Source organism: Arachis stenosperma, chromosome 6 (assembly GCF_014773155.1).
Source record: "Arachis stenosperma cultivar V10309 chromosome 6, arast.V10309.gnm1.PFL2, whole genome shotgun sequence".
Taxonomy (NCBI): Eukaryota; Viridiplantae; Streptophyta; class Magnoliopsida; order Fabales; family Fabaceae; genus Arachis; species Arachis stenosperma.
In genome coordinates, this window is record NC_080382.1 from 125754973 (window position 1) to 125782845 (window position 27873).

Sequence of the window (27873 nt, forward strand, 5' to 3'; positions counted from 1 at the left end):
CAAATCAATTATCAAATTCAAATAGGCCATGTGGAAAATTGAACTAATTGAATAATCGTCACCTGAGCCAAACTCTTTCAACTCTGTTTCGACGAAAGAGACATTAGCTATGGTAGTTGCTAGATTCGGCGACTGAGAAGCTGATGATGATGGTGACGTCGTCGGCAGTTCGTTGGGGGTAGAAGAGAGAGTGAGAATAGGGGCGGAGTTAAGGTTCGGTGGAGGAGGTGCGAGACTGGTGAGTGGCTCGCTGACAGTGGTCTGGACCGAAAGAAAGAACGATTGGGATGGTGAGGGTGGCTCGGGTTTGTCGCAGACGGTGGAGACGACGGTGGTTCGCGGCAGTTCTGGCGGCTGGAAGTGCGGACGGCGATGATGGCAAGGCTATGATGGTGGTTCGAAGGTCTCTGGTTCTTGAAGAGAAAAGAAGAAAAGAAAGAAGAGGAGAGAAGGAGAAGTGAATTAGGATTCGGTTGTTTAAAATAGATGGCAAAAGAGAGAGAGAGCTCGCCGATGGGGACCGCAGTGGTGGCGGCTTGCGCGGTGGCCTGTTGGTGACACTGGTTCAGTAACGAGGAGAATGTAGCCATGTTAGGTGAAAAGAGGAGAGGGAGGGCACTGCGCTCTAGGGTTGCTGGCGGCAACAAAGCAAGGGCTGGTGTGAAGGTCCCCTTGTCGGCGAGGACAAGCCAGGAAAGGAGAGAAGAAAGGGTGGCCACAGCGGTAGAAGGACAGCAGCAGATGGGATTAGTGGTGGTGATAAGGTGATAAACATATGAAGATGATGGAGTGGTTAATAAGAAGGGAAAAGATGATGCGAATGATGATAAGGGTAATTTGAAATTTTTATGTGATTTTTTAATGTAAGAATAATTTTGTTGTATAGAACTCATATTTTATAAGTACAAATAGTAATTTTCTTTTTCTATAGATAGATATATCAACATTTTCAATTTTCGTGGACAAAAATGATAATTTACTCTATTTTTTTTCTCCAATTTTAATGTTCTCTCCTCTAACCCTAACCAATTTTAACTCCTCCAACTCTTCACCTCACCACCACCACCGTCATCCCACCCACCGATTAAAAATTTGTTCGTAAATTTAACAGCTAGGAAACCGAAACTGAAGATGAGTCTGGATATTTTGAAATGAAAGAACTCAGTGATAAAATAAGGCGAGTAATCACCTTTGAATAATTTTGTGAAAGCAAACTTATAGTGAAAGTTATTGGCCAAATGATATCTAGTCCTACAATTCATCACTTTACAAATTTTTCCACTTTAAGATATCTAAATTCATATATGGGAGGTGAGCATCTGAATCTGTTTCTAGACAACTTTAATCGTCCACAAGTTGAAGAGGTCCAAGTTGAATTTTACTCCGAGAAGTGAACAAAATTTTTCGTCTGAATCTATACACGACATAATGTAATGACACAATGATGTAGAGTTTAGTTCCCATCATCGTTGGTTATATAAAAATAAAAATATAGATACAAATTGAGATGAGAAGCTAAACAATACATAAAACGGCATATTTACATATTCTTGCCTGAAATTTCTGCCGGGAAAAACCCTAGAACTCTGCAATGCTAGTGATACGGATTCCACAAGCAATATAAGAATTAAAACACTTTTGTCCCTAAGAACTCGGAAAGCCCGGGCGAATGTGCATGAAATTCAGCTCCCACCTGCATCAACTGAAAAAACTCACACTCACATTCTTTCCCTCAAGAATAAGATAACAAGGCAAACTACATCAAAAGCAAGGAAAGTTGGTGCAAAATGCAAATTCTGCTTGATCATCATGATTGACAACACAAACCATGCAGTTATGAAGTGAAGGAATGATGACGAAGAACATCATCTATTTGAAAACGGGCAATGGTTTCAGCTTAATTCATAAAAGTTAATAATCGGTGCTTTGAATGAGGGCACAGTCAAAGATGTAGCATCATCACCGTGACAATGCAAGGGTTTACAAGGAAGAAAAAGAATAAAATAAATAAAATTAAATTAAACACACGTGCATGCACACACACAATCATAAGAGGATACACATGGATATTTGCTCCTATGCATGATTTTTTTTTTTATTGTTAAAAATAGAATATATTCCTGAACCTTGTCTATGCTATCCGTTTGTAATTACAATTTTACATAGCTGACCCCATTCCTCCTTAATAAGCAACTTCCATGACATGAATAAGAGATGGCAGTGTTAATGGCCTGGTTATTAGAATTGAGTGGGCCTAACCCACTCCAAAAGCAAACTCAGGAAATAAAGAATGTCTCAAACTTTCTAGAGATCAATTCCTTGAAGTGGGCCTAACCCACTCCAAGAATGCACATCTGGAGTATGAAGTTTGATTGCAAGAATGAATATTTGCAGGTAATCCAACTAGATTAAATCGGATAGGCTCTAATACCATATTAAAATTGAGTAGGCCTAACTCACCTCAAAAGCTAGCTCAAGAGGTGAGAGATGCCTCATACTTATAAACTCTCTTAGAGACTTCGAGACCATATCCTAAAGAGATATGGTACTTGTAATACTAGTCAATCCAAGAGTAAGGCTTGGCTGTTACATAATGGATTCCACTACTTCTTAGGCGCTCTATTAACAGATTCATCTAACTGCAAGTAGAGGGATGACAGTGAAATATATTAGCCGTTAAAGACCAGTTTTTGTGCATCTCTTGGTAACAACTCTGTAAGGTTATAAAAGATATTATATTGGGTAGGTATGACACTGTCGACAATCCACTTCCTAAAATGTTTACTTCATATTCACGTATTAGAATTATCAGATGAGTTAGTGATTCACAAGATTCATAAATGAGTAAGAACAAAATAATAAATGGAATATAAGATATAAAATAAAAGAAACAAAAGACATAATTTCCCCCCATTAGCATGGTGGAATCAGGATTGAATATTGATTCTTAAGCAAAAATGGTCATTGCAGTGAAACATTACAGCTTGCAGATACAATTGCAACCCAAATAATGAGGTTAATCAAATTGCTGGGCTGATTTGTTTAACTAGTTCTGCTAATATTTTCTCAAGTACTCATTATGGAGTATATATTAAATGGTTTAGCAATTTTCGATCAAACACATGAAAAGGAATAAATCCTGCTATAACTGGTAGTAAGAACTAAGCATGAGCTGACCACACATTCTACAATTTGCCCAACCAAAATTTTAAAAATGGAATTTATTATCACAGAAATATATTTTGAACTGTTGCCAGAAGAAGTTTCATGTTTGAGCTGCAGCAGGATATCCTATCCGTCCAAAGTTTGAGCCTAACATGTACTGACCATATTACTCATTGATGATAACAAACCATTTTAGCCCTATGAATAATAACAATAAAAAGAATCTTACCTTGGATTTCACTAGAGTGAGAAGCCAGGTCAGATATTCTTGCTCTCTGGCTTGCAGGTGTTAGCGGGGATGCAGATTCTGCAGCCTGCTCTGAAACTTGGGGATTATCCAAAAACTTGCTAACATTTAATGCCATAGCCCTTTGACTACTAGAAGGAATAGAAAAGCTTCGGGAGACAATTATTGGGGGTGTTGGAAGTGGAGAAGCTGCACTTGATACAGCTGTAGGAAGTCTATTGATCACAGGATGCTCTGGATTTCTGAATACTAATGGTGCAGAGTGACCTGTTCTAGAAGATTTCACTTGCTTAGTGGATGGATTACCAGGGGGTCTAGGGAGCTCGTGAAGCTCACTTATCCTAGGGGAAGAAACAAGAGGAGGTGAAGCACTAGGAGATACTTTTGGGGAAGAAGGCTGAGGCACTGGTAAACGAGTTAAAACCACAGAAATAGGAGGTGGTTCAGTTGACCCTGTAGAAATGGCAGATAAAACAGGTTTCCCTGATGATGGTTTATTTGTCAATGGACCTGAAAACGCTAGTCTTTTGGTTTTCTTACCTGCATCAGAAGCACTGAAAATATCAACTTGTGGGGGAGATAGTCCATCTGATAAAGGGCGGGGTAATTGGGTTGATGTAGTATCACTGTTGCTTTCTTTAAGAACAGTGTGTGGTCTAGGGATAGTTGGTTCTGACAATTTGCCATCAACAAAATCTTTCTCATTTTTCTTTTCATCCAATGGGGAAGAATGCCACAAATTATGAGGAAGCCCACTTGCACTTGGGCGAGGGACAGAGCTACCTTTTGATTCTTTAATGTTGAGAGGGGTAGGAAGTACATAAGCACTGGACTTAGTGGTAGGTGATGCTAGCATTTGTCTTACTTTTTCAGCCGGGTCAAATTTAACTTTCTTTTCTGCAAGTATTGGAGCTGAATAGCTGCTGACCCTTGGATCTCTGCTAGGGACTTTAAAGTCTCCTTGGGTCTTCTCTAAACATATCTGAAGAAGATAAACTAATGTATTAGAGGGTGACCAGGTCATATAAAAGAATCTTAGTAAACTGATGACCAACTTTATCAACAAGGCAGATATCATTGTTACCATGCTAGACCCTACCAATAAAGTTAGACTCAACTGATAGTTATCAGAAGATTTTTTGTTTCTCTTAAAAAACAATAATGCAATTTTAAACAGATATTTAGAAATACAAAAATACTATGTGCATACTAAAAATCAGCACTAAATCAGCCACCATGTATTCGTGTATGATTGTAACTCTTGTTCAACTCATTTTCAATATGTATTCTATACGGGTGGCTGATTGGGTGGCTGACTTTTTGTGTACATATAGCATAATTGTTAGAAATATCATTAACTCTGGCGTGCTTTTCACCCATAGAAGAAATTCAGGGCTTATCAGGTTAGATTTTTCCTGTGCAACTAATATAAGACTAAATAGGAGTTTCACATTACAGAAATTAAAAGGGGAAACAAATACCATCTCTGCATTTTCTGTGGTTGAACCTCGAACAAACGAGAGATCTGATTCCTCCAACTGGCAATACAAATATTATTAGTTACTATAATTGAAGAATCATGATTCATACCCTGAAAAATAATAGGGTTTCCACAGATGCAAAGTTGCAAATAAGTAGAATGACATGCTTCTGCAAACATTTAGAGAGAGAGAGATAACACAAAATATGAACATAACCTATAGCCATGAACACACTTCATTGCACATAAGGCTCAAACCATGTGAAGTTTCTACCTCTGAGTTTGATGTGGAATCAATATCAGGACCCTGCCTGTTTGTTCTGTAGTCAAAACTTAATTCTCCTCCTTCAATGGCTTCCGTGTATTCATCATCAGAAACACCTTCAACGACATCTTCAAGGCCACTGAATTCATAATCAATATGTTGTTGCTCAGCGATCATCCTAACATGTGGTTCAATGGCCTCTAGAGATTTAAGTCCTCTCCGGAAGAAATTTAACTATATTGCAAAAAAGGTACATCAAGATTAGTCAGGGAAAAAAATTTAATAAAAAAAAAAAAGAGAAAAGAAAAGAGTGTAAAAGATTTGGATATGAAGGATACAAGTCTAATGACAACCTGGGCAGCATGGTGACGGGCTGCTTGTGTTAGCAGACTGCGTAACTGCCCTTGTTTCAAGGATTTTAACCGAAAAGCACAAAGCGTTGCTTCTTCTTCAAACTCGTCATGAGCTTCTTGCAGCTGCTGTGGAGTAATACTTTCGCCTTTACTGCTTTTTGACCTTCCTTTTTCTTTCTGTTGGGTGATCATGTATTCATAAACTTCTCTGAAAAAAGAGGAAAGAGAGAAGAGGAAAGAAAAGAAATTAAAAAAAAAAAGAAAAAGAAATACCAGATTCAGAAAACATTACCCAATATTAAGAGAAACAGCAATAAATAGAGAGTAAAAGTACAAACCTTTTTTCATCACATTGCCGCTTCATGTCCTGCATCAGGAATGAAAAAACATTGAGATGGAGTGCCTAGACAATTTTAGACTAAAAATACCCAAGCAAACTAAACACATTTTGAAGGAAATAGTTTCTGCAATGTATTTCCTGATTTTCAAAGTAATAGCTACTGCAATGGAACACTGGACAATTATACACCCTTACATTGACATCTAGATGAAGTATTATAAATTTCAGAGAATTTAGAAGGCAGTTCGATTGATGCATTTTAAACTATCATTTATTAAAATATCATGTCTGGCAAACATTTGTGATTGTGGATTAAATTGCTCATTCCAGGTGGTGTTCTCCTCGCTCCATCAACACGAATTTCCATCCAAAAGGAGAGAGAATTGGTTTCTTGCAGTAGACCACGAGTCGTGGAGTGGATTATTTTGGATCTAGGCTCAGGCATGGTGGTGGTGAAGGTAACAATGGTCGTGGAGTCAGGGGAGAGGGAAAGAGGTAGTTGTGGTGGTGGTGGCGATGGGCAACAGTAACAGCGTGTGGAGGCGATAGCAATGGTGGGTGTTTTAGTGGCGGTAGAGTGGTAGGAGGAGAGGAAAAGAAGTGGTCGTGGCAACTGGCAGCAGTGTGTGGCATTGGCCATGGTGGGGTTGGTAGTGCCGTTGTGGTGGCAGCATGGTGATGATAAGGAAGGGCTGGGGAGTGGTGGATGGGGTTGAAGAGATAAGGGTCCCATAGATTATGATGCCATTAACAATGATGATGTGGTTTAGAGTAAATTTGGAAGAAAAAAATTTGACTAATTGTTACTAATAAAAAAATTATGGTAAAATATATCTTTTGTCCCTAATGTTTTTGAAACATTTCAAAAATATCCCTAATGTTTAATTTGTATCCATTTTACCCTTAATGTTTCCAATAAGTTTCAATTCTAATTTCTACTCTTGCCATCCAAAAATCTGTTAAAAGTCTATTTTCTCGTCAATTTTGTCCCTCCCTTCCTTTATCTTCTTCCTCTCCCCCCCCCCCCCCAAAAAAAACCGAAAAACCCTTAATAAAAACATCACCAATAATAAAGCTGCCACCACCATTGCCATTACTGACACTGCCGTTGTCTTTGCCATCCTCCATAACCGCCACTGCAACCATCAACATCCACTCTTTATAAATATCACCACCATCAACATAATCAACCAAAAATAAAATAAAATACCACCACTGCCATTATCTTCACACCACCACTACCATTATCACCACCTATTCTCCCTTTCTTATTGAATCTCATGAGAACTCACGATGGCATTAGCATATCAGAAGCAGATCTAAACTCGTGTCCTAAAATACCAGGGCCTAGTAGAGCAGAAAGGACGGCGAGAAAAAAGAACAAGAGGCAGACAAAAATGTCGTGGAGAATACATGTTGTGGTGGAAGCTTGCTAGCAATGACGAAGATGTCAACACTTGTAATTAGATTTGATTTTCACTCCTAAACCTAAGTTTACTGCTGCTGTGGTTGGTGTAGGTTTCATTTCAGGAGGAGGGGGATGTTGTTGTGGTTGGCAATTTTTTGGTTTCGTTTTTCCAGGAGGGGCTGCTCCTGCTTCTTGTTGTGGTTGCTTTTTCCTTCTTTTTCTTTTTTTTTTTTTTTCGTTCTTGGTTATGATGATTGTGTTGATACGTTGATGCTGGTGATAGTTGAAAAGGGGGGATATTGCTGGTGGCAGTAGTGATTATGGAGCTGGGAACAATGGTGCAGTGCTGGCAGAGGCACTGGTGGCTGCAGCTGTGCAGGCAGAGGCAATGGTGGTGGCAGCAACCTTATTATTGGTGGGGCTGGTGGTGTTGCTTTTACTGAGGGAGGAGTGGAAGATTAAGAGAAGGATAAATTTGGAAAGAAAATATTGATCTATTAGATTTTTAGCGGATTTGAATGACAGGAGTAGAATTAAAACTTATAAAAGCATTAGGGATAAAATTGGTCCAAATCAAACCGGCGTAATTTTAAAACTTTTTGAAAACATCAAGGACAAAAAGTATTAACAATAGGGGTAGAATCGAAATTTATTTCATACATCAAGGTCAAAACTGAATAAAAAATTAAACAATAAGGATAGTTTCGAAACTTTTAACAAATGTTAGGGACAAAAAATATTTTTTATACTAAGTTTTGTTAGAATAGAAGGAAATATACCAAGAAGAGGACAATCCATGTTGCATAATAAAAGGTACGGATAGCACATTGAAAACATGGCAATACATTTGAATGCTGGGTTAAAGAAACTCCACTAAACAAACCATATAATAAGCACAAAAGGGAGGACAAAAGAAATAATCCTATCCCAAATGAAATCAATAAATAAGGAATCATTTTTTTTTGGGGGGGGGGGGGGGGGATCATAGAATTCCTTCCTAACCAAATTCATAGGGGAAACCCACAATTGCTCAAAAGATACCAAAAGGCCAACTCTACAAAGATCTTGTAGGGAAAGTTAAAAAAATAAGAGCCCTTGATCCTGCATCCAACCCACATATCAGGCACGAGTTATCAGAGAATTGGGTGGCCTATGCATTTGAAACACTAGTAATCGAGGTAGTCAAAGGCAAAATAAACAAAACACTTTATAGGAGCAATTATACACTAAAATCCTTGATAAAGCATAATAATAGGTTCATAACCAAAGAGTACTCATGAAAAGCTTAAAAAAAGTTCAAGCGGTTGTGGATTCTGACTTTTTTACTTCAAGCGCAAGGGTTGGTCAAGAGTGTTGAGTGCTTATAGAATATTGACATGACTTTGGACTTCTACATTCCTAGATGCTACACCTAATATTTATTGGACTGACTAGTATATTTTGGTGTATTGGTATTTTTTAAATAGAGAAAAAAAGCAAAACCAGTAATATCAAAATAGCTTGCCTTGGTGCTTTTATGATTATCAGAGAAGCCATTCAAGCGCAAAACAAGCATTTGAGTGAACTCCGTGCACCTCAACTTGTGAAAGGCAGACAAAGGCTTTTCTTGCCGCATATTGTTTACTTAAGCACGCCTTTTGTTTCTTTGACTACACTGCTAGAAGTAGTACATCACTTCACTTCATGCACCCAACTTCAATCGCATGGTTCCATTACAAACTTTTAAGCTATGATCCAATCTCATAACGTCTAATAGCAATGATATCATCCTTCCACAACTTATCCATAATAGTGCTAACTCATTTCCAGATTAAGAGCTAACATAGTACCAAAGCTTAAACCCTAAACCCTAAACCCTAAACCAAAACTTAAACCCCACAAGCTTAAACTCCGCATCTTTTGAGCACATATAACTACTCGTAATCATGGCGTTAACCTATTAACTACACTCCATTTACCAAAATATCTTCCTCTTGTGACCCAAAACTACATTCCATGTGCCAAAAAGTATCTTACACTTGTGACCTAACTATTTTACCGACATTCTTCATACTTAATTAATGCAACAAAGCATATAGCACACTGGAATCAGACAATGATCTAGCATTAACACTATTGACATAGTTCTGCATTGACACTCCCACAACACTTTCTACTGTTTTCAAATGTATTCGTGTTTAACAAGTTAATGAAGTCTCAACTACAATACAATTTACAATAAAGAAATTGCAAATTATTCTAACTAATAAGACATACAGATACATGCTTCTAAATTGATTGGCATTTCAAGGTATTTATAACCAAACTCTCGGTAGAATAGTTGAAAGACTAACTAATTCAAGGTTTGACCATCCAATTGTAGTTGAATTGTGATTGAACAACATTGAAAATAAATATATATGTTACTGGTTGTATTTAAATGTGATTGTGAATATAAATATAAATATATAATTATATGTATAAATACTTTATTTTTTTATACTACTTGAAAAGTTGTCAAAGAACCATCACAGTTTTGCACCCCACTAATCATAGACTGTCATTTTCCTTTAACATGTTACGTTGGCAGACTCTCACTTTTCTATATCTTCGTCTTAATAGATCCACAGCTAACTTAACTCTAGAACAGGCTCAACAGATTGTACATTCGACCATACTGTAGACCATGGATGAGGCATTGCCTTTGTTAGTTGTGCTGTTATGCCTCCTTCCCATCATATCATATTCTTGTATAAAAACAATGGACAACAGCAACAGTGCGAACCACCAGTTAGAATGGTTGGTTTTTTATCTATTTGCACGAATGTGATTGGTTTGAGACTTTGAGTGATGACTATTTTAGTATAAGCACTCGCGCATTATCTTTAAATATTTGCATGTATTAAGTTATGTACAGATAGCCACATTTTCTATTAATATTTTCTAACTAATGTCAATAATAACTAAAACAGAAGGGCAATGAATTAAAAGGCAAGTGAAAACATGAACGCAATTTTATGCATTAATCAAGTACTGTTAGCACAAAAAAAAAAATACATGTGAACATACCTCAACAGTTCTTAGTTCATTAAGAAGAGACTCTGATGGGTTTGTTATTGTCAGTACTATGTGAGCTCGCTGGGGAACAAAAACGGATAGAATCACAATAATCATTTTGCATACATTATGGTTAAAGAAGACCAAAGAAATCAGAAGATTGCACCCATAGAAAGGCTCACATAGCTATCAAGAAGTTTTTGAAGTTCCAGCTGTGCACTTCCAAGCATCTCCAAAACTTTACCTGCATACATATTATAACAGATGTAGCAAAAACTATATATGATTTAAATCAACTAGCAATGCCTTATGCATTTTTTCAGAATAGGACGGCCATGACATGTTTACTCACTCACCGCTTTCTTCAGAATCATCTAATGAAGTTTTCTCCAAAAGACAATTGCCCATTTCCCGTAGTGACTCTGCAAATTCTGAAACAAGATCCACAAAACGAACCCGGAAAAAAAAAAATTCAATACTTACATATAATCAAGGCAATGAAACTGTTCCGAAGAGAGGAGAGGGAAACTAAACAGATTTAAAATGTTTTTCCAATGTTAAGCAAAGATTTTATAGCGTAACAAGAAAAAGGGAAAGGATCCTTAAAAGTGAGGACAGTTGTTTTTCAGTAAGAAATGAAGGGCGGCTAATCAACTTTGGATCATTTTGGTGGAACCCATACACAATGAAAGTTATTGATCGAAAGGTGATCGGTCCATCAATTTCGTGCTTTAAAACTACCCTCACTTTAGATAGTGATCCAAACCTAAGATCCTGTTACACTAATGCACATTATCAACAGTGAAGAAGGCCAATCAGGCCAATACTATGGAGTATGACAAATAAAAAATGCCTGAAAAGCACACTGGTTAGTATCTTCAATTTTCTATATATATATATATATATATATATATAGAGAGAGAGAGAGAGAGAGAGAGAGAGAGAGAGAGAATCAATACGAGCAACAAAGAAAAAATAAATGCAGATCTAGCTGCATGAATTCTAAGACATTACGTGTGAAGAATGAAGAAAACAAGCAGATCAATCAACCATATCCAAAGATTAACATTTACCGTAAGCACTGTTTTCTGTCGCAGCCGCAGCCGCGAGTAGGCTGTCATAGCAATCTCTCATCTCTTGCATTTCCTGTGAAACAGGGAAAACAAACACTTAACTTCACTAGTGGAAGAGAAACGCAAGGGAGCAATCACGGCATCCTTTTCAGTTTTCACCATGAAGATGAAATAATTTCACTTATACTATAGCACCCTTTTCAGTTTTGACCATCCCCCTCCCCAAAAAAAAAAAAAAAAAAAAAAAAAAACACATCAAGATGCAAAATTTCACATTGTAGTCCATAAATACAATCAAGTTCATTAGAAGGGCACGGGAGTATGGACTAATTCTCCCCCTCCTCTCTAAAACTAAATCCATAAACATCACTGCCAAGAAGGTCCACAACTAAACCTAATTTACTTTCTTCAAAGGAATTTATAGAAAGCATAATAAATTAATAATAATATTCAGGAAACACAGAACAGAACAGAGTCCACGAGGATGTGTACTTTTATTTTACCACTCATGATTTAAGGAGCACAAGAGCAACACGCATAAGTGCATTAAAAATAATAATAAAAGTAAAAAGACAACTTCGAACCCGCAAAATTCTTAAATCGAAAATAAAAAATAAACTGAATCAAACATAGCAGTATGAATCAAACACAGTATATTATGAATGGTGCAGAGAAAAAGAAAAAACCATGAAGAAGAGAGAAAGAGAAAGAAGTAGGCGAAGTACCTTGGAAGCGAGAGCAAGCTCATCGAACTTAACGGAAGGTGGAAAGTCCCTCTTGTCCTTCCCAACGCTCTTGTTAAGTGCCAATTTCCTCAGCTTGTTGAGTGAGGACTTCATCTTTCCACCACCCACCCAAAACGACGCTCACCACCGCGCAAAACGGCAACGCCAGCAGCGCCAAAAAATAAATTGTAGAAACGACAAGACAAAAGAAGAAGAAGAATCGACGGAGGCGTTTAGGTTTTTCTCTTCAGTTGCGAATCACGAGTGTGGGGAGAATCTGAGATTGCGAATCGGAATCAGGGAAGATGGAAGTGCGGAAATGAATTCCGGGGCGTCTACGACGTTGAAGAAGGTTGCGGGTCAAAACGACCTCGACGCAGATCACACGAGACTGAGAGAGAAGAGAGAGAAAGAGAGATGGGAAATTGCGAAATATGGAAACGGGAAAATGACGGAATTATACGGAGTTTGGGGAATCAACCCCCCAACGTCATACCCTCCCAAAATGCCCAGAACATCCCACACGCTTTTGCCCCCTTAACACGTGTGGGTGGGGGTGATTTCGTAATTTTCCACTGTTGTGAGATTCTATCATCTTACTAGTATTCAACTATTGCTCCGGCACGGGCGCATGGCGGCACTAAGCCACTAACCCTCACTGCAGTCAGGAATTGACATGCTTAACACTATTTTCATTTTATAATGTTTTTTAAAGAACAAATTCAAACATTTTGAGTTTGTTGTCATTTACAAAACAACAATTCTCTAGGAAACTAACATTATTCAGCCAATAATTCAGGCCCCAAGTATTGAGATGGTAAAAAAAGTTTAATAAAACAAAAATAAAATCACGTTTTTTTAAATTATTGAATGAGTAGAAAATTAAAATGAAATTGATATAAAAATCTTTTAATTTAATCTGTTATAAAATAAATAAGTTATTTACCAACTATTACTAAAATAGTAAGAAGTGTCTTATTCTAGTGGGCTATGCCACTGCTCTCTACTCTCTAGCCTCACGACTTGTGTTCAGCTCCTATTGCATTCATCAGCTCAAATGAGGTGTACATGCACCATACTACAAGTTTTTGCTAACAAATATGAATCAGCTACATCTAAAATAAGAAAAAATTGCAACAATTAAGATAAAAATACGAAAAATTAGCTGTAAGTATATATATATATATATATATATATATATATATATATATATAAAATAGTAAAAAATTTTAAAATATACATCTTCACCAATATTTTAAGAACAACTAAGTCTCAAATTTTAAAGACAACTAATACAAATATAAATATAAAATTAGTTAGTATTACTACAATAGTAGTTAGTATTACTACAATAGTATTTTAATTTGACACAATAAGAATACCAAAACAGATAATTTTAATCACAATACTAACATTAAAATAGATAAAGATTAATAAACTTTTAGTAAAGTTTATATTTCTATTAATAATGATACATAATTAAAAATATCATTAATTCAAAAAATAGAGAATACAAAATTAAAATTAAATTAGATATTTATATAATTATTTAATTCAAAGATTTACTATATAATTAATGTTTGTCACATATAACAATGAGAAGTATGTTGACAGAGTGGCATTGAAGGTGGATTGCACTCAAGAGGTTCTTTGTTCAAACTCTGCCTCTGGCACGCTGGAGGACCATAGGATGCACTAGATCACTAGTGGAGATGCGGTGTTACGGAGCACTATAGAGTCCACTGTTACCGAACCAATTTTTATCAAATTTAATCGGTTTTCTCCAGTTCATGTTAGTTTCCATCCTTAAATGGTCCAAAGAACGAACTAAACCAATTCATGGTCCAGTTCACCGATTTTTCGGTCGAATTGGCCGATCCGATTCGGTTTTTATAACTATATGTGTGTATATATATTGTGTTTTTATGCATTTTTCTAACAATAATCAATCATCTAAATAATCTAACTGTTCTTGCAGAAGTTAGCCGCTGTATAGCTTGCTTCTCGTTGGGATAAGTTATACGTCGACAATGAGAGAACAAGGAAGTGGGTACCTACAAAAGACACTCCGACGCTCAAGTCAATAAATGAATAATAGGCTTTGCAAATTGCAATAATTTGAACATTCTTACCCTTTCTTTTATATCTGAAATGGAAGATAATGGTTGAGTCTCCGAATAATTTTGCAATTAAACGGAGAGTAACAGTGCATTTGAGCGTTTTGATATCTGCCTTGATATCTGTTATTGGTGACCGATCTATAATGTATATAGACGAGTTATAACATGTAACCGAGTTATAATGGCCACATCATAGCCCCCAAGTTTGGCCTGGTGATATTTTGATAAAGTAGGTTGAGCTTTTTGAGTTATAACTCGTCGGTGTGAGTTATAGATATGGAGCCCCCAGATCAACTGACTTTATTAAAAGGGTTAAGTACAATTTTAGTCCCTAAGGTATAGGCCAAAAAATTTTTCATCCCCAACCTTTTTTTGCATACAAAATCATTCCTAAAAGGGGAAGAAAAGAAGAAAAAGAAGTTGTCCATGATCCACCTTTGTCTCTGTTTTTGCCACTACCTCTGTACGATTTTGGTCCGTAAGGTAAGGACAATTTTAAAACAAAGTTAAACTTTAGGGACGATTTTGTATGCAAAAAAAGTTAAAGATGAAAAAATTTTTTGGCCTATACCTTAGAGACCAAAATCGTACTTAACTCTTATTAAAATAAAATAAAACAATCTGAAAAATAAGGATGATTGATGTGTACTGTATGAAAAAGTGTAGTTGTCTTTTCATTAATTATTCTGTTGCTTTTATCAATGCAATTTGAACTGTTAATTGGCAATAGAAGTAATGATTGGGAGTTTTATGGAACTGAAGGAGTTACATTAAATATAGTGTTTGTTTTTTAAATCCTGAAGAAATTCTAAAGGCAACGTGGTTTTATTTGAAAGGTATGGGAAGTGATAAAAACCATGAGTAAAAGAGGTTAATTTTCTATTTGCCATTTCTTGTTCTTGTCTATTTTGCTTTTCTAAAAAGTCCATGGGTGATAAGAAAAAGAAGGAAAAATATAAAGATGAAGATGATGGTTCTTACAAGTGGGTGACCGAGGATGTGAGGATTCGAGGTTCATTGTTTGTGGATGAGCATAGTGTGGGTGAGATTGATGCATCGAAGATATTTAGGAAAGGTTCTGGAGTGAGGGTTGAGTTGTTGCCATGCACCAGTGTTGATCGTGTCTTTCATAGAAAAATAGATTTTGAATTTGTTTACATGAATAGCTGTATTCTTGAAGAACTTCGTGTGAAACTGCTTTTTACTATTTTCGAGTGTGGTGTTTTGAAACAACTAAATTGTGTCCCGTCTCAACTGCATCTGAATGGTTGGATTTTTCTAAGATGTCTTGAAATTTTGATGGAGTTTCTGGAAATAAAAACTTCTCTTAAGTTGTTTTTCTCTTTATTTCAAGCTAAAGGGGTTTTGGAAGGGAGTTTGGGTGAATATAAATAGTGCTCCTGGTTTTTAAGTATTTAAATTCTATAAGTCATCTTTCAAAGATTTCAAGGAGATGTTTCTGAAAGTGAAGTCGGTGGATGAGAATTTTCTATTCTATTTGGACGAGCATTTAGGTGAGAAGTTTCTTCTATTTTGGTGTTCTCAACCACAACATATTTTAAGTCCAGAGGATATAAGTCTGAAAAATGAGTGCATAATAGGGTACTTGGTTGAGGTTGTTGATAGAGAGAAATTGATAGTTGTTGTGAATTTGCTTCCATGGGAAGAAGATAAAACCTCGGTGGCGAATTACCTTAGTGAGGGTTGATAAACTGTTTGTTAATAAGCAGGATGGATGCTACAATGGGCTGTGGAGCTGTTTGAGTTTGACCTAAAATATGAAGTCCAGACAGCAATCAAGTCCCAATATCTCGTCGATTTTTTTGCTGAATGTACTGAAAGTCAGTAAGCCCAACTACATAGAGCCTGTATGTAGACGGGTCATCCAATAAAGTCGAAAGTGGGGTAGGAGTTATCCTGGAAAGTGAACAAGAAACTCTGATAGAACTTTCGTTAAGGTTCAAGTTTCCTGCTTCTAATAACCAAGCAGAATATGAAGCATTACTTGCTGGCTTGAAGCTGGCTAAAGAAGTAGGGGCAGAGAAGCTGGTAGTATTCAGTGACTCACAAGTGATAACTTCACAGATTAATAGTACCTTCCAAGCCAAAGACCCACCATGAAGAAGTACTTATACGAATTACAAGAACAGTTAGCACAATTATCAGAAAGAGAGGTTTGGTATATAACTCGAGAATCAAACACCGAGCTGATGCCCTCTCTAAATTAGCCAGCACCAAGCCAGGAGGCAATAACAAAAGCCTAATCCAGGAAACTATACGTACACCATCAATATTAAAAGGAGACGACAATTTGGAAGTAATGGCAATATCCAACCAAAGCTTAGGATGGATGACCCCTATAGTCAACTATCGTAAATTTGATGTCCTCTCCGAGAATGGAAAGGATGCCCAAAGGCTCATAAGGGAGGCACGGGATTACATGTTGGTCCATAATGTCCTATATAAAAGAGGGATGTCTACACCTCTCTTGAAGTGTGTTCCGACCTCCAACACAAAGGAGGTCCTAGAAGAAGTACACAACGACATATGTGAAAATTATCTAGGAGCCCGATCACTAGCTAAGAAAGTCATACGGGCCGACTTCTTTTGGTCGACCTTACAAAAGGAAGCGGCCGAGTTTGTTAAGAAGTGTCTGCCTTTCCAGAAGCATGTCAACTTCTATCTTGCGCCTCCTAAAGAGCTTATTATTGTTACCTCACCATGATCATTTGCAAAATGGGGTCTCGACTTCCTGGTGTAACATCCTATCACACAGAGTCTTATGCTTAAGTCATAAAACTAAGGTGGCGAGGTATTACAACCTCTAAAAATAAATTTATATATATAATATAGTTGAAAGAAAATTTTATTTAAGAGCCTTTGAAGGAAAGTTTAAAACAAAGGGCGCAACGCTCACATAAACGGAAAACTTGTGTATGAAGAAACAAAAGATATATATATATATATATATATAGAAAAAGGAAGTGCCAAAAGATACAAAATATTCAAGCTCCAGGCTCAACCTGCAAAGCCAAGGTTGGCCGGAGAATAATTACATAAATATTCATAACCCAAAATAGCCCAAAACAGATAAAACAACCTGTTTCTCCACATCGATCTCTAAGAGGGACAAAATAAAGTTAAATATACAGAGAAGAATCTGAATATAGAATAATAAACATATAAGCTCAAAATACGGAGTCTAAAGATATAACACTTTGCTTGCAGAATGAACTCCAGACGCTTATCGAGATGCCTCTCGACCTGCATTTGAAAAACAACAATATCGTATGGGATGAGAACCAGGGGTTCTCAATATGGTTAAGGTGCCCACATATATACTAAATAAGGTCTCGAAAAAGTCAGAGGCAATCCTAGAATGCCAACACTCAGATTATAAAACCTAAAGGAATAAACTGAACCATAAATTTGGTAAAACTCTCTAAGGTATCCAAGTCACAATATAACTCTAACCCTACAGTTTACTTTCTGTCTCATTTAACTCTAACCCTTTCTTTCACTTACACCTAACCTAACATTCTGTACATTTTACCGCTTACTAATAAATCATTGTTAACCAACCCTCACCACTGGTCCATCCAGTCACATCCTATGGCCCAAATCAAACCAACTCGGCCTCTGGCCCAAAGAAATTCACCCGGCTTCCGGCCCATTTCAAAACAAATAATCATTATTATCAGTCCACCACCAAAGTACTCAAAATGAAAGACAATCATAAACACAAGTAAATATAAGGCAAACATATTTAAAGAACAATTACAGCAAGTACCACAGTTGCCAGTTAAACAGAATTTATCAGATAGGCAAACCAAAACAATTATGCACACCCAAACAAAGTAGACAAATGCAACATGATGTATGCCTGTCCTACTGGCCGTGAACTCACGTGTCGGTTAAATCGCCAGAACCCGATACATCTGGTAGCTAACCCAGACATTTGTCTCTAGGTTGCGCATCTCCAGGAGGATCATAAATGAAGGAGAGTGCCTTTTCACAAAGAAGGAGCGTGCCTTTCCATCTTCTCCTGAAAGATATACGAAGGAGAGTGCCTTTTTACATCGAAGAAGTGTGCCTTTCCACCTTGCAACCAGAGAAGAATGTCGGGGAAATAATACAAAGGAGAGTGCCTTTCTACCTTCCCCACATCCCCATCACGACAAGAGAGGGAATCCTCCGTTATCAACTTGCCATCCGAACATATTTTCAAGTTAACACGCAAGCGGGTTCGCACCTGGACCTTGCCATCTCTACTATTTCGGCCATACTCAATCATATCATAAGTCAAACCTTACCATTCTCAATTCATTAGTCATACATCATCACCCATTCTACACTTTTCCAACCCTAATGTATCCTTCCAAACCTTTCTTCACTTCCAAGTAACCTCCTTTTCATAACTTAATCTCATCACTACACTTAAAACTAATCCTTAGGGGCTGAAAGAGTAAAAATAGAGGTTTCGAGGTTCAAATTTATGTTTTAAAACACAAAACTCAGTTTGCTTATTTCAGGGGTTACATGTACGCGTGGACTACGCGTATGCGTGGTTGTGCAATTTGTCCATCACGCGTACGCATCACCTCGTTCGCGTACGCATGCATGCCAAATAGAAACGCCTGTCCGCATATGGAGGGGTTTGCGTATGCATGCATTGCATAATAGTCAAAAATGGTTAAGTCTGCAGAATTTCAATCTTACATACCGAACTTTCGACGCGCATAACTTTCTTATTTTAAAACATTTTTTATCTGTTCTTCGAATGGCGTAAACTTCACAGACCCAATTTCTATATGAAATAAGTTTGAAATAATTTGGAGATTCGAAATCCAAGTTACGGCTCGCCGAAGTTATGCCAAAAATCAATTTTTTACAAAGATCCTCAAACCTCTATTTTACCAAAAATCATAACTCATTCCAAACTTATAAACAACATCAAGACACACCAAATCATACCTCATCACTCCACATTCATAATCAACACCACCTCATATTCAAACATTAATTATCTTACCATTATTCATTCATATCATTAACCAACACAACAACATTTCACATTCAACCAACACAACATAACTCATAATCAATCTTCAACATTTACACACATATATCAATCCCCAAATTCGTTGTACACATCTACATATTAGTTCCCTAATCACCTCAACAACTAAACATTCAATCCAAACTTATCATATGGTCATCTAGCCAAAGTTTTCACGATACCGTACATGTTATATACGAGAAACCAAAATCATACCTTGGCCAATTTTTCGTTAATCTCGGAACACCTCAGGCAACCCAGCCTCCAATGTTTAATCTCTAGCTTCCAACTCCTCAAATTGTCTCCAATCCATAACCAATTTCAATCTAACATCATAATATTCACTATAATCAACATAGAGTTCACTAATTCAATATTTCACAAAGGAATTAAGGGTGCTTACCTGACCTATAGCTCTAATGAGCTAAACCGGACAATATCCGTGAGTTAATTCGAACCTAAACACCGAATTCAAGTAAAATCCAACATGATTACACATTGAATTCAAAATTTGGGGAGGAAAGAACTGGAACACAAAAGTGGTTTCCTTACCTAATCAATGACTGGACTTTTTAGAGCTCGTCGCTGCAATCGCGTGGCCGCAAATAGTACGACGATTGGAGCTCGGAGCGAAAAGTTATGTTTGATTAAAAATCAACCAAGGGTTTGCTAATGGGGTTTCTTCCCCTTTTTGAAGTTTCCAACATTAAACATAATAAAGGAAGGAAGAAGGGTTGTTGCCCTTTAAGTGAGGGTGAAATTGGATTGGACCTTTGGGCCCAGTTTGTCTGGTTCGGCCCGTTCGGTCCAATCTTGGGCTAAATTCTTTAAAATTAGTGTCTAAATTCATATTTTAATTTACTCTACCTCATTAAACTATAAAATTATATTCTTTAATTTTCTTGATTAATAACTAATTTATTTGCTAATTATTTACTAATCTCTCGAGTTTTACACCTGGGACCATTTTCCCAAGCTTCAGGACAAGTTAAATACCTTATAATAAGGATTGACTACTTTACTAAATGGATTGAGGCCAAACCACTAGCAACTATCACTGCCCAAAGAAGTCAAAAGTTTCTCTATAAGAATATTATCACGAGGTTTGGAGTTTTTCACTCCATCACCATGGATAATGGAACTCATTTGACCGACTCAACCTTCAGAAATTTGGTGACCGACTTAAAAAATAAAGTACCAATTCACATCAATGGAACATTCCTAGGCCAATAGACAAGCTGAGGTAGCCACTAAATCATACTGGGTGGGTTGAAGTGCCAATTGCAAGAAGCAAAAGGGGCATGGGCAGACGAGTTCTCTCAAGTCCTGTGGACATATCAGACAACCCCTTATTCTATAGCAGGAAAGTCACCTTTCTGACTTGCCTATGGAATGGAAGCCATGATCCCTATAGAAATTGCTAAAGAATCACCTAGGGTTATATTCTACTATGAAGGAGCCAATACCCGCACACAAAGGAAAGAACTCGACCTCCTCCCTGAAGTCAAAGAACGAGTTCGGATTAGAGAGGAAGCACTAAAACAAAGGATGACCCTAAGGTATAATTAGAAGATGATCAAAAGAAGTTTCACCACAAACGACCTCATAATAATTTGAAATGACATCATAGTTCAAAAGCCGGGCAAAGGGAAGCTAGCAGCAACTTGAAAAGGTCCCTACAAGGTTGTTGAAGTCTTAGGAAAATGTTACTACAAAGTGTGTGACCTGCAAGGACGAGAGCTCTTGAGGTCTTGTCACACTTCTAACCTAAAGAAGTACTACAGTTAAGAAGTAAGCCTCATTCCCTGGTGTACTCTTTTTTCCAACCTTAAGATTTTTTCCTAAAAAAGGGTTTTTTCTAAAGGAGGTTTTAACAAGGCACCAAAGCAATGGCTAAAGGTACTCGCCCTTAGTAAGTAGGCTTATGTAAAGGAATTTATCATTTATCAATAAAATTCCTATTTTTCAAAAGTTTCCTATTAAAAACGCATTAATTTAAGCTCGACAAACCGCAAAAATCGTTGTTCGACCTAAAAATGGTCGGCTAGATGAAGTGACGAGGTACAAATTAATATAAGAAGTTATATAAACAACTCGTGAAAATCGACTTCAATTGTAGAGCGGAATAAAAATGAAGTGTAGAAGTAACTTAGCAAAGTCTGACTATATAAAGTCAGAACTTGGAAAAGGAAACCCATATAAAATGAACTCACTACTAAGGAACAACATCAAAAAGCTACTAAGGTATAACACCAAACTAAGCAACCATATAAAAGTTAAATTCCACTTCTAAAAAGACCTAGCTTCATTATCTAAGGAGCAAAAAGGTTCTTTAAAAATTCTAAAATTATTGAAGATAAAAAGTTGCTAAAACTACAACGGATATAGAGTAAAGTGTTCGAAAACTACCAGCCATTACAAAAAATAAATTGTCCAAAGACCCATAAGTCGGGCCATTATAAACATCACAAAAGTAAAAGTACAAAGAAAATATGAAGTGGCGCCAATAAGTGGATTGAGGTATTTTCCAGTCTCGGCATCTTTACCTCGAACGAGAGGGGTCGGAGGATGGACCGAGACCGGGACAACAGGGATAGGATTGACGATGCCCCAAATTGCATAGGTTAGGAATTTGATTATCAAAATGGAATTGGCGTTGTAAGTATAGTCCTAACCCAACAAATTGACCATCAATCAAATGTTATCACAATTCAAACCTAATATAAACCGAGAGTGTTTAATTCCCAGGTCGTTCTCCCTAGGAATCACTCAACGGCAATGAGTGTGCAAATTTTGGTTGTAGTGATCAAGGGGTTTTCAATGAAGAGATGAACATATAAAGCAATAAAATAACATGCAAAATTGTAACGATTGAACTAATAAAGCAATTAAAGAACCGAGTGTGTAATATAAACAAGAAAAGTATGAAAGAGATTAACATAACAAAATATGAAAGATTGAAAGCATAAAAAGGGGTCTTGGCTTGGAGTGAGCTAGGGATCCTTTCCTTGTTGGAACCACAACTATGACAATTATAATGGATTAGTCTCATTTGATCAACCCTCACATCGGAAGATAAGTTAAATGAGCACAAGTGTCCTTAACCCACAAATCCTAAATTGCTTGCTAATTGCCTTAGCAACAACTTAGCGTTAGTGGGAACAAGAGGAATTAACGATCCACGAATTGACACTAAATGTTGGACATCCCAACTCTAGGAACCCAATTGCTCACTTTACCCAAGTCAAGAGGTAAAAACTTAGCCTAAAACCATGTTTGACATTTTGTCAAACACTTAGTGGGCAAAAAGCTTAAACATGATGAAAATGAGAAAAGACTTGAAATTAAAAGCAACAATTGATCTCAATCAACAAGAATGACATAAGAAAGCATGAAATGAACATCAAACATCAAATTAATCAACAAGAAATTTAAATTGCAAGAGAGAAGTAAAATTGAACTATAACTTGCATTAGAAGAAAATGTAAGAACAAAGTAACTAGAACGAGTAATAACAAGATAATACTTACAATGAGACTTAGCAAAATCCAAGATCAAAAATGGAAAATGGCACTTGAATGTAAAACCCTAATGAAAACCCTAGTAGAGGTTGAAGAAAACTTAGAGAAAAACTAAACTAAAACTTCCTACCACTACTCCTAAAACTACCCTAATGATATCCTATGCTATTCCCTTCATTCTTAATCCAATATGAGCTAAAAGACTTCAGAAATGGGCCTCCAAAACCCTTAAATCGCGAGTCACATGCCTTTTTAATGAAGTCATGTGCGAACACCTGTGCGGACGCACAGGCATGTGCGTCCGCACACTTTGCGAATCTTCCTTCCTGTGCGCACGCACGAGAGGCTGTGCGCACGCACACTAGGCGATGCTTGGCTGGACGCACGACGCGTTCTGATTGGGTTCTTGTGCGGACGCACAGGAGGTTGTGTGCACGCACACGTCTCAGAACTCATCTCCTTTGATTCTTCATGTTTCCTCCACTTTGCATGCTCTCTTTTCATTTTCTCCAATACATTCCTACCTTATACACCTGAAATCACTCACAAACAACATCAAGACATCAAATGGAAGGCAAATGGAATAAAAATAGATCAAATAAAGCATAAAAGAGCATTTTTCACAATCAAGCACAATTTCGGAGGAAAGATCAAAAGCATGCTATTCAAGGGAATAAGTGCAAGTTTATGTGATGAAATCCATTCAATTCTAGCCAAAAATCATCATCAGTTATGGATTTATCAATTTCCCCACACTTAAACACTAGCATGTCCTCATTCTAAACACATTCAAAGGAGATAGATGAAAGGAAAAAATGACTTGCATTGGGGCCAAATCTGGTTATGAGGAAGTGAAAGGGTTTTCAATGATTGAAGGCAAACAATAAAGAGATAAAAGAACTAAACAAAATTGCAATTAACAAAGCAAAAAAGGAATAAAAGAACTATGTATCCAATATGAACAAGTAATGCTATAAAGTGATGGAAAAGTGGTTCAAAACATAAATGAAACCTTGACTTGGGATGAGTTATGGAGTCCCTTCCTTGCCATAACCACAACTATGATAATTATCATGAGTTAATCTCGCTTAGTTAACCCCTAACATCGAGGAGTAAGTCAAGCAAGCATAATTGACCTTAATCCATAAGTTCTAACTAACTTACCAAACTAGTTGATAAAAGACTAGCTTTAATGGAAACAAAAATCAACTAACTCCCTAAGAATTATCACTAAATATTGGACATTATGGCTATAGTAATCCATGAACTCATTTTCCCCAAGCCAAAGGGTGGAAATTACTCCAAAACTAAGATTGGCATTTCATCAAACACCTAATGGGCATAATCATAAAATATGGCAAAATTGGTAAATTAACGAAAGCTATGAACCATAAATGATCAAAAGCAATAAAAGCAACTCAACAAACATATAAAAGCCATCAAACATCAAATTAAACAACTAGAAATCCAAAATTGCAAAGCAAAGTAAATATTGACAAGAGAAATGGAAATATAAGAAAGTGTAGAACAAGTAATGTAATTGAAAGAGACAATTAAAGAAATACTTACAATGTAAATTGCAAAATGTAAAAGCAAGACTTGAAGTATAAAATGCTACAAACCCTAACTAAACCCTAAGAGAGAATTCCTAAAACTACACTACTCCTACTCCTACTATGTTTTTTCTATTCTAAGATGGTTCTCCCCAAGCTAATGTGTTGTTGCTCCCTTAATATAGCCTCTTGAACCAGCCTCAAGCCTGCAGAAATGGGCCAAAAGGAGCCCCAAATTGCGAGTGCACGTGCATTTTAATGAAGGCACGCACTGGGACCTGTGCGGACGCACAGACGTGTGTGTCCGCACACTTTGCCAAATTTACACTTGTGCGTACGCACAGATGGTTGTGCGCACGCACACTTCGTGATGCTTTGGATTCGCTCTGCTTGGGTTCTTGTGCGTACGCACGGGTTATTGTGCACACGCACACATGCTGATTCCTCCTGTGCATACGCACGCATCCTTGTGCGCACGCACGCATGGCTGAGCTCTCCTTCTTTGTTTTCTTCATGCTTTCTCCCTTGCACATGCTTTCTTCCACTTTTGGCTATCCATTCTTGCCTTCAAGGCCTGAAATCACTCACAAACCATATCACGGCATCGAATGACATAGAAGTGGAATTAAATTGGTCATTTCAAGCACAAACTTGCATATTTTCACATTTAGGTCCAATTTAGGAATCAAACACAAAAGTATGCTATTATGGTGCTTAAGTGTGAGTTTATGTGATGAAATCCATCCAAATCAAGCTAAAATATATCGTCAAATATGGACTCATCAATAAACAATTAAAAATAGGATTTTAGATGAAAAACAGAACTTGTGCGTACGCACGCACCAGAAGAGTTTTCTCAACTTGTGCGTATGCATAGAGGTGTGCGTATGCAAACAAGGTAAAATTTTCCATCTTGTGTGTACACATGAATACGTGTGGACGCACTCAACAAAAGGCTCTTCCCAGCTTGTGTGTACGCATGATGTTGTGTGTACGCACAACTTGCAACTTTTACAGGGTGAGCGTACGCACACCCCTTGTGCGTACACACGAGTCCTAACACTCATTTTGCTCAGTGTATAGGCACAGGTCTGTGCGTGGGCACACAAACGAGAACCTGCAATTTTCTGCAACATCATAGAATTCAGATTTTGACACCAACTTTCAACGATCATATCTTTTTCTACAAAATTCTGATTTTCATGAAATCTATACCGTTTTAAAGCTCTTTGAATTATCTTTAATTTGATACAAAATCCAATTAATTTCAAAAATTGAGACTCAAGATATAATTTTCCAAAGATGGTCAAAAATTCATTTTTACCAAAAACCTTTAAACCTCAAATTTACCGAATTCCTCAATTCAAAACCAAACTATTCACAACCCAACCATACCAAAATCACTCAAGAATCCAAACCAAGCATTCCTCGACCATATCAATCATTCAATCATCTAAACCACTTAATACTCACCTCATCCTACTCTAATTTCAACCTAAATTCACATCCAAAATCCTCAATACCACCATTCAATATTTCCAACAATCATCAATGCTACATATATCAAATCTTTCATCCAATTAGTCATATTATCATCAATCAATCCATTCAATGCAAACCTCCTCACTCATTTATTTTCAACATGAATCACAATAACCAACAATAAAAAATCATCATCAACATCCATCTCCAAACCTCAACACCCACCATCATAACTCATCAAAGTTATCATACACATCAATAATCATCATCTACCAACACATATGTCATCACATTCAAACTCATTATACTTCCATCCAAACCATTATCAAGCATAACATTTATATACAATTAATCATACAATCACATTATTCAAACCTATCTTAAGGGCCACTAGCCTAATTTTCACAGAATATTACACATTACATAAAGAAAACTGAAACCATACCTTGGCCGATTATCCTCCACACACACAACTACTTCACCACAAGCTTTCAAGCCTTCACTCAATACCAAACAACCCCAAGAACACTCTATATCATGAAAAATAACAAGAATCAAAGCTGACATACAACTAAACACAAGGGTTTAGTGATATCTTACCTTGTCCCACGAGTTTTGGGATAAAACCCACTACTCACCCAAGCTAGATTACACCTAAACAACAAGAACACAAAGAAACTCAACAACCCAAAAGCTATTTTTAAAAATGACATAGGGTAGAGAAAATGAGAACAGAAAAGTGAGTTTCTTACCACTTTGTTTGACTAAAAACGACGGATTTGACAAGAGCTTCGCGTGGCCGTAAACTGCTTGTCAATCGGAGCACTGTAGCTCAAGTTATGGCTCAAAGAAGTAGAGAGTGAATAGTATTCTTCTTCTTCTTCTTCTCTTCTCTCATAACTAGCGCCCCTTTTTGTGTGTGTGAGTATTAGAGATGAAAAAGGCTCATTAAATCGTGTCTATCGTCAGATCACTAAAACGCAGGATTTTCATTAAACACGTCTACCGTCCGATTCTTCCGACACTACAGTTGGCACCCATTTGATGTGGTTTCCCACCAAAAGTTACCAGCAGTTTTACCATCGGAGGCTGCTATCTGCTAGTAATTATTTGATATGAAGAATTTCTCATCAAACCTGTCACTAAATCAGATGGTAATTATCGCTGCTAAATCCAACGGTAACCCCAACGGTTCTCAGCATTTTTCTTGTAGTGGTCTTTAGCCCCGCAAAGAAGTTGCCCCTGATATACGCATTAGACCTTATGTGCTTTCGTTCGTACAAATCCTTGACCCAAGGGTTATGCTCCAACCAAAACTCTTCAACCATCTCACTCCATATCTTTTCAAATTAATCAACCTCAAGATCTCCAATTAGATACAATCAAAACTTGCTAAGAAACCGAGGTCGTCCAACACGGGAAGTCACATTTCAGAGCAAGTGTCAATTGCAAAGCCTATGATGAGCACTTGGAAAAATAACACTGATTGCATTCTTCATTGCTAGATTTTTGTCTATCATGACGGTTTCGGTTCCTTTCCTTTCATTGCCTCAAGAAATGCCCGCAACAACCAGATGTAACTCTTCTCACCTTTGTTGCCGAGAATTATGCAGCCAAATACCAATGTCCTCAAATAATGATCCACTCCTGAGAATATTACTAGTGGACACTTGTATTGATTCCTTCCATAGGTTGCATTAAACCTCCAACACATCCACATAAATACTGTAATCATAACGGCTATTTCTGTCACACCAAAATATGTTGTGTAGCTGCTTCTAATCATCTAAATAATACTTCCAAAACAAGCTGGAGTCATTATTCTTCAAGCTAAACAAATACTTGAGGGCAGACTCTACGTCACTCGCACCCACTCTTCTTTGCTTCTCTATTGCATTATATATGTCTTTCATTTCAAAGCCAACCATTTCAAACCCCCAAATGGGTTCGCAAAAGCACAAAATATAGTTGGCACTTGTATCCTGACTTTCTTCATCAAGTTAATCTAATGAAGGTCTCCTTTCTTAATGCTCTATGAGAACGTAG

General features: G+C 37.0%; 1 protein-coding gene across 3 annotated transcripts; it reads right to left on the bottom strand.

The window, feature by feature from the left end:
• Nucleotides 1-1161: 1161 nt before the first annotated feature.
• On the bottom strand, nucleotides 1162-12552 carry LOC130934544 (uncharacterized protein At2g33490-like). 3 transcript variants are annotated; one of them, XR_009067762.1, is made up of 12 exons: nucleotides 12093-12552; nucleotides 11368-11440; nucleotides 10651-10725; nucleotides 10477-10538; nucleotides 10307-10375; nucleotides 5849-5877; nucleotides 5511-5718; nucleotides 5167-5391; nucleotides 4894-4950; nucleotides 3395-4394; nucleotides 2461-3312; nucleotides 1162-1702 (listed from the first exon to the last, which is right to left on the bottom strand). XR_009067762.1 is itself a non-coding variant. In XM_057864104.1 (11 exons), the coding sequence occupies exons 1-11, from the start codon at nucleotides 12204-12206 to the stop codon at nucleotides 1683-1685; spliced, it is 1923 nt and encodes a 640-aa protein (XP_057720087.1). In that variant the 5' UTR covers nucleotides 12207-12551; the 3' UTR covers nucleotides 1219-1682. The 3 variants fall into 3 exon arrangements, 2 of the variants coding, with proteins under 2 accessions (XP_057720087.1, XP_057720086.1); XM_057864104.1 differs by lacking the exon at nucleotides 2461-3312 and having other exon boundaries at nucleotides 1219-1693; nucleotides 12093-12551; XM_057864103.1 differs by lacking the exon at nucleotides 2461-3312 and having other exon boundaries at nucleotides 1221-1702; nucleotides 12093-12551.
• Between the last annotated feature and the right edge of the window lie 15321 nt (nucleotides 12553-27873).

Bases quoted from the DNA above. Each gene is read 5' to 3' on its own strand.
- LOC130934544 (XM_057864103.1), bottom strand. From the start codon at position 12,206: ATGAAGTCCTCACTCAACAAGCTGAGGAAATTGGCACTTAACAAGAGC. The intron at 4,951-5,166 runs GTAGAAACTTCA...TTGTATTGCCAG, and splicing joins ATTCCACATCAAACTCAGAG to TTGGAGGAATCAGATCTCTC. The intron at 4,395-4,893 runs GTATTTGTTTCC...TATCTTCTTCAG, and splicing joins CCACAGAAAATGCAGAGATG to ATATGTTTAGAGAAGACCCA.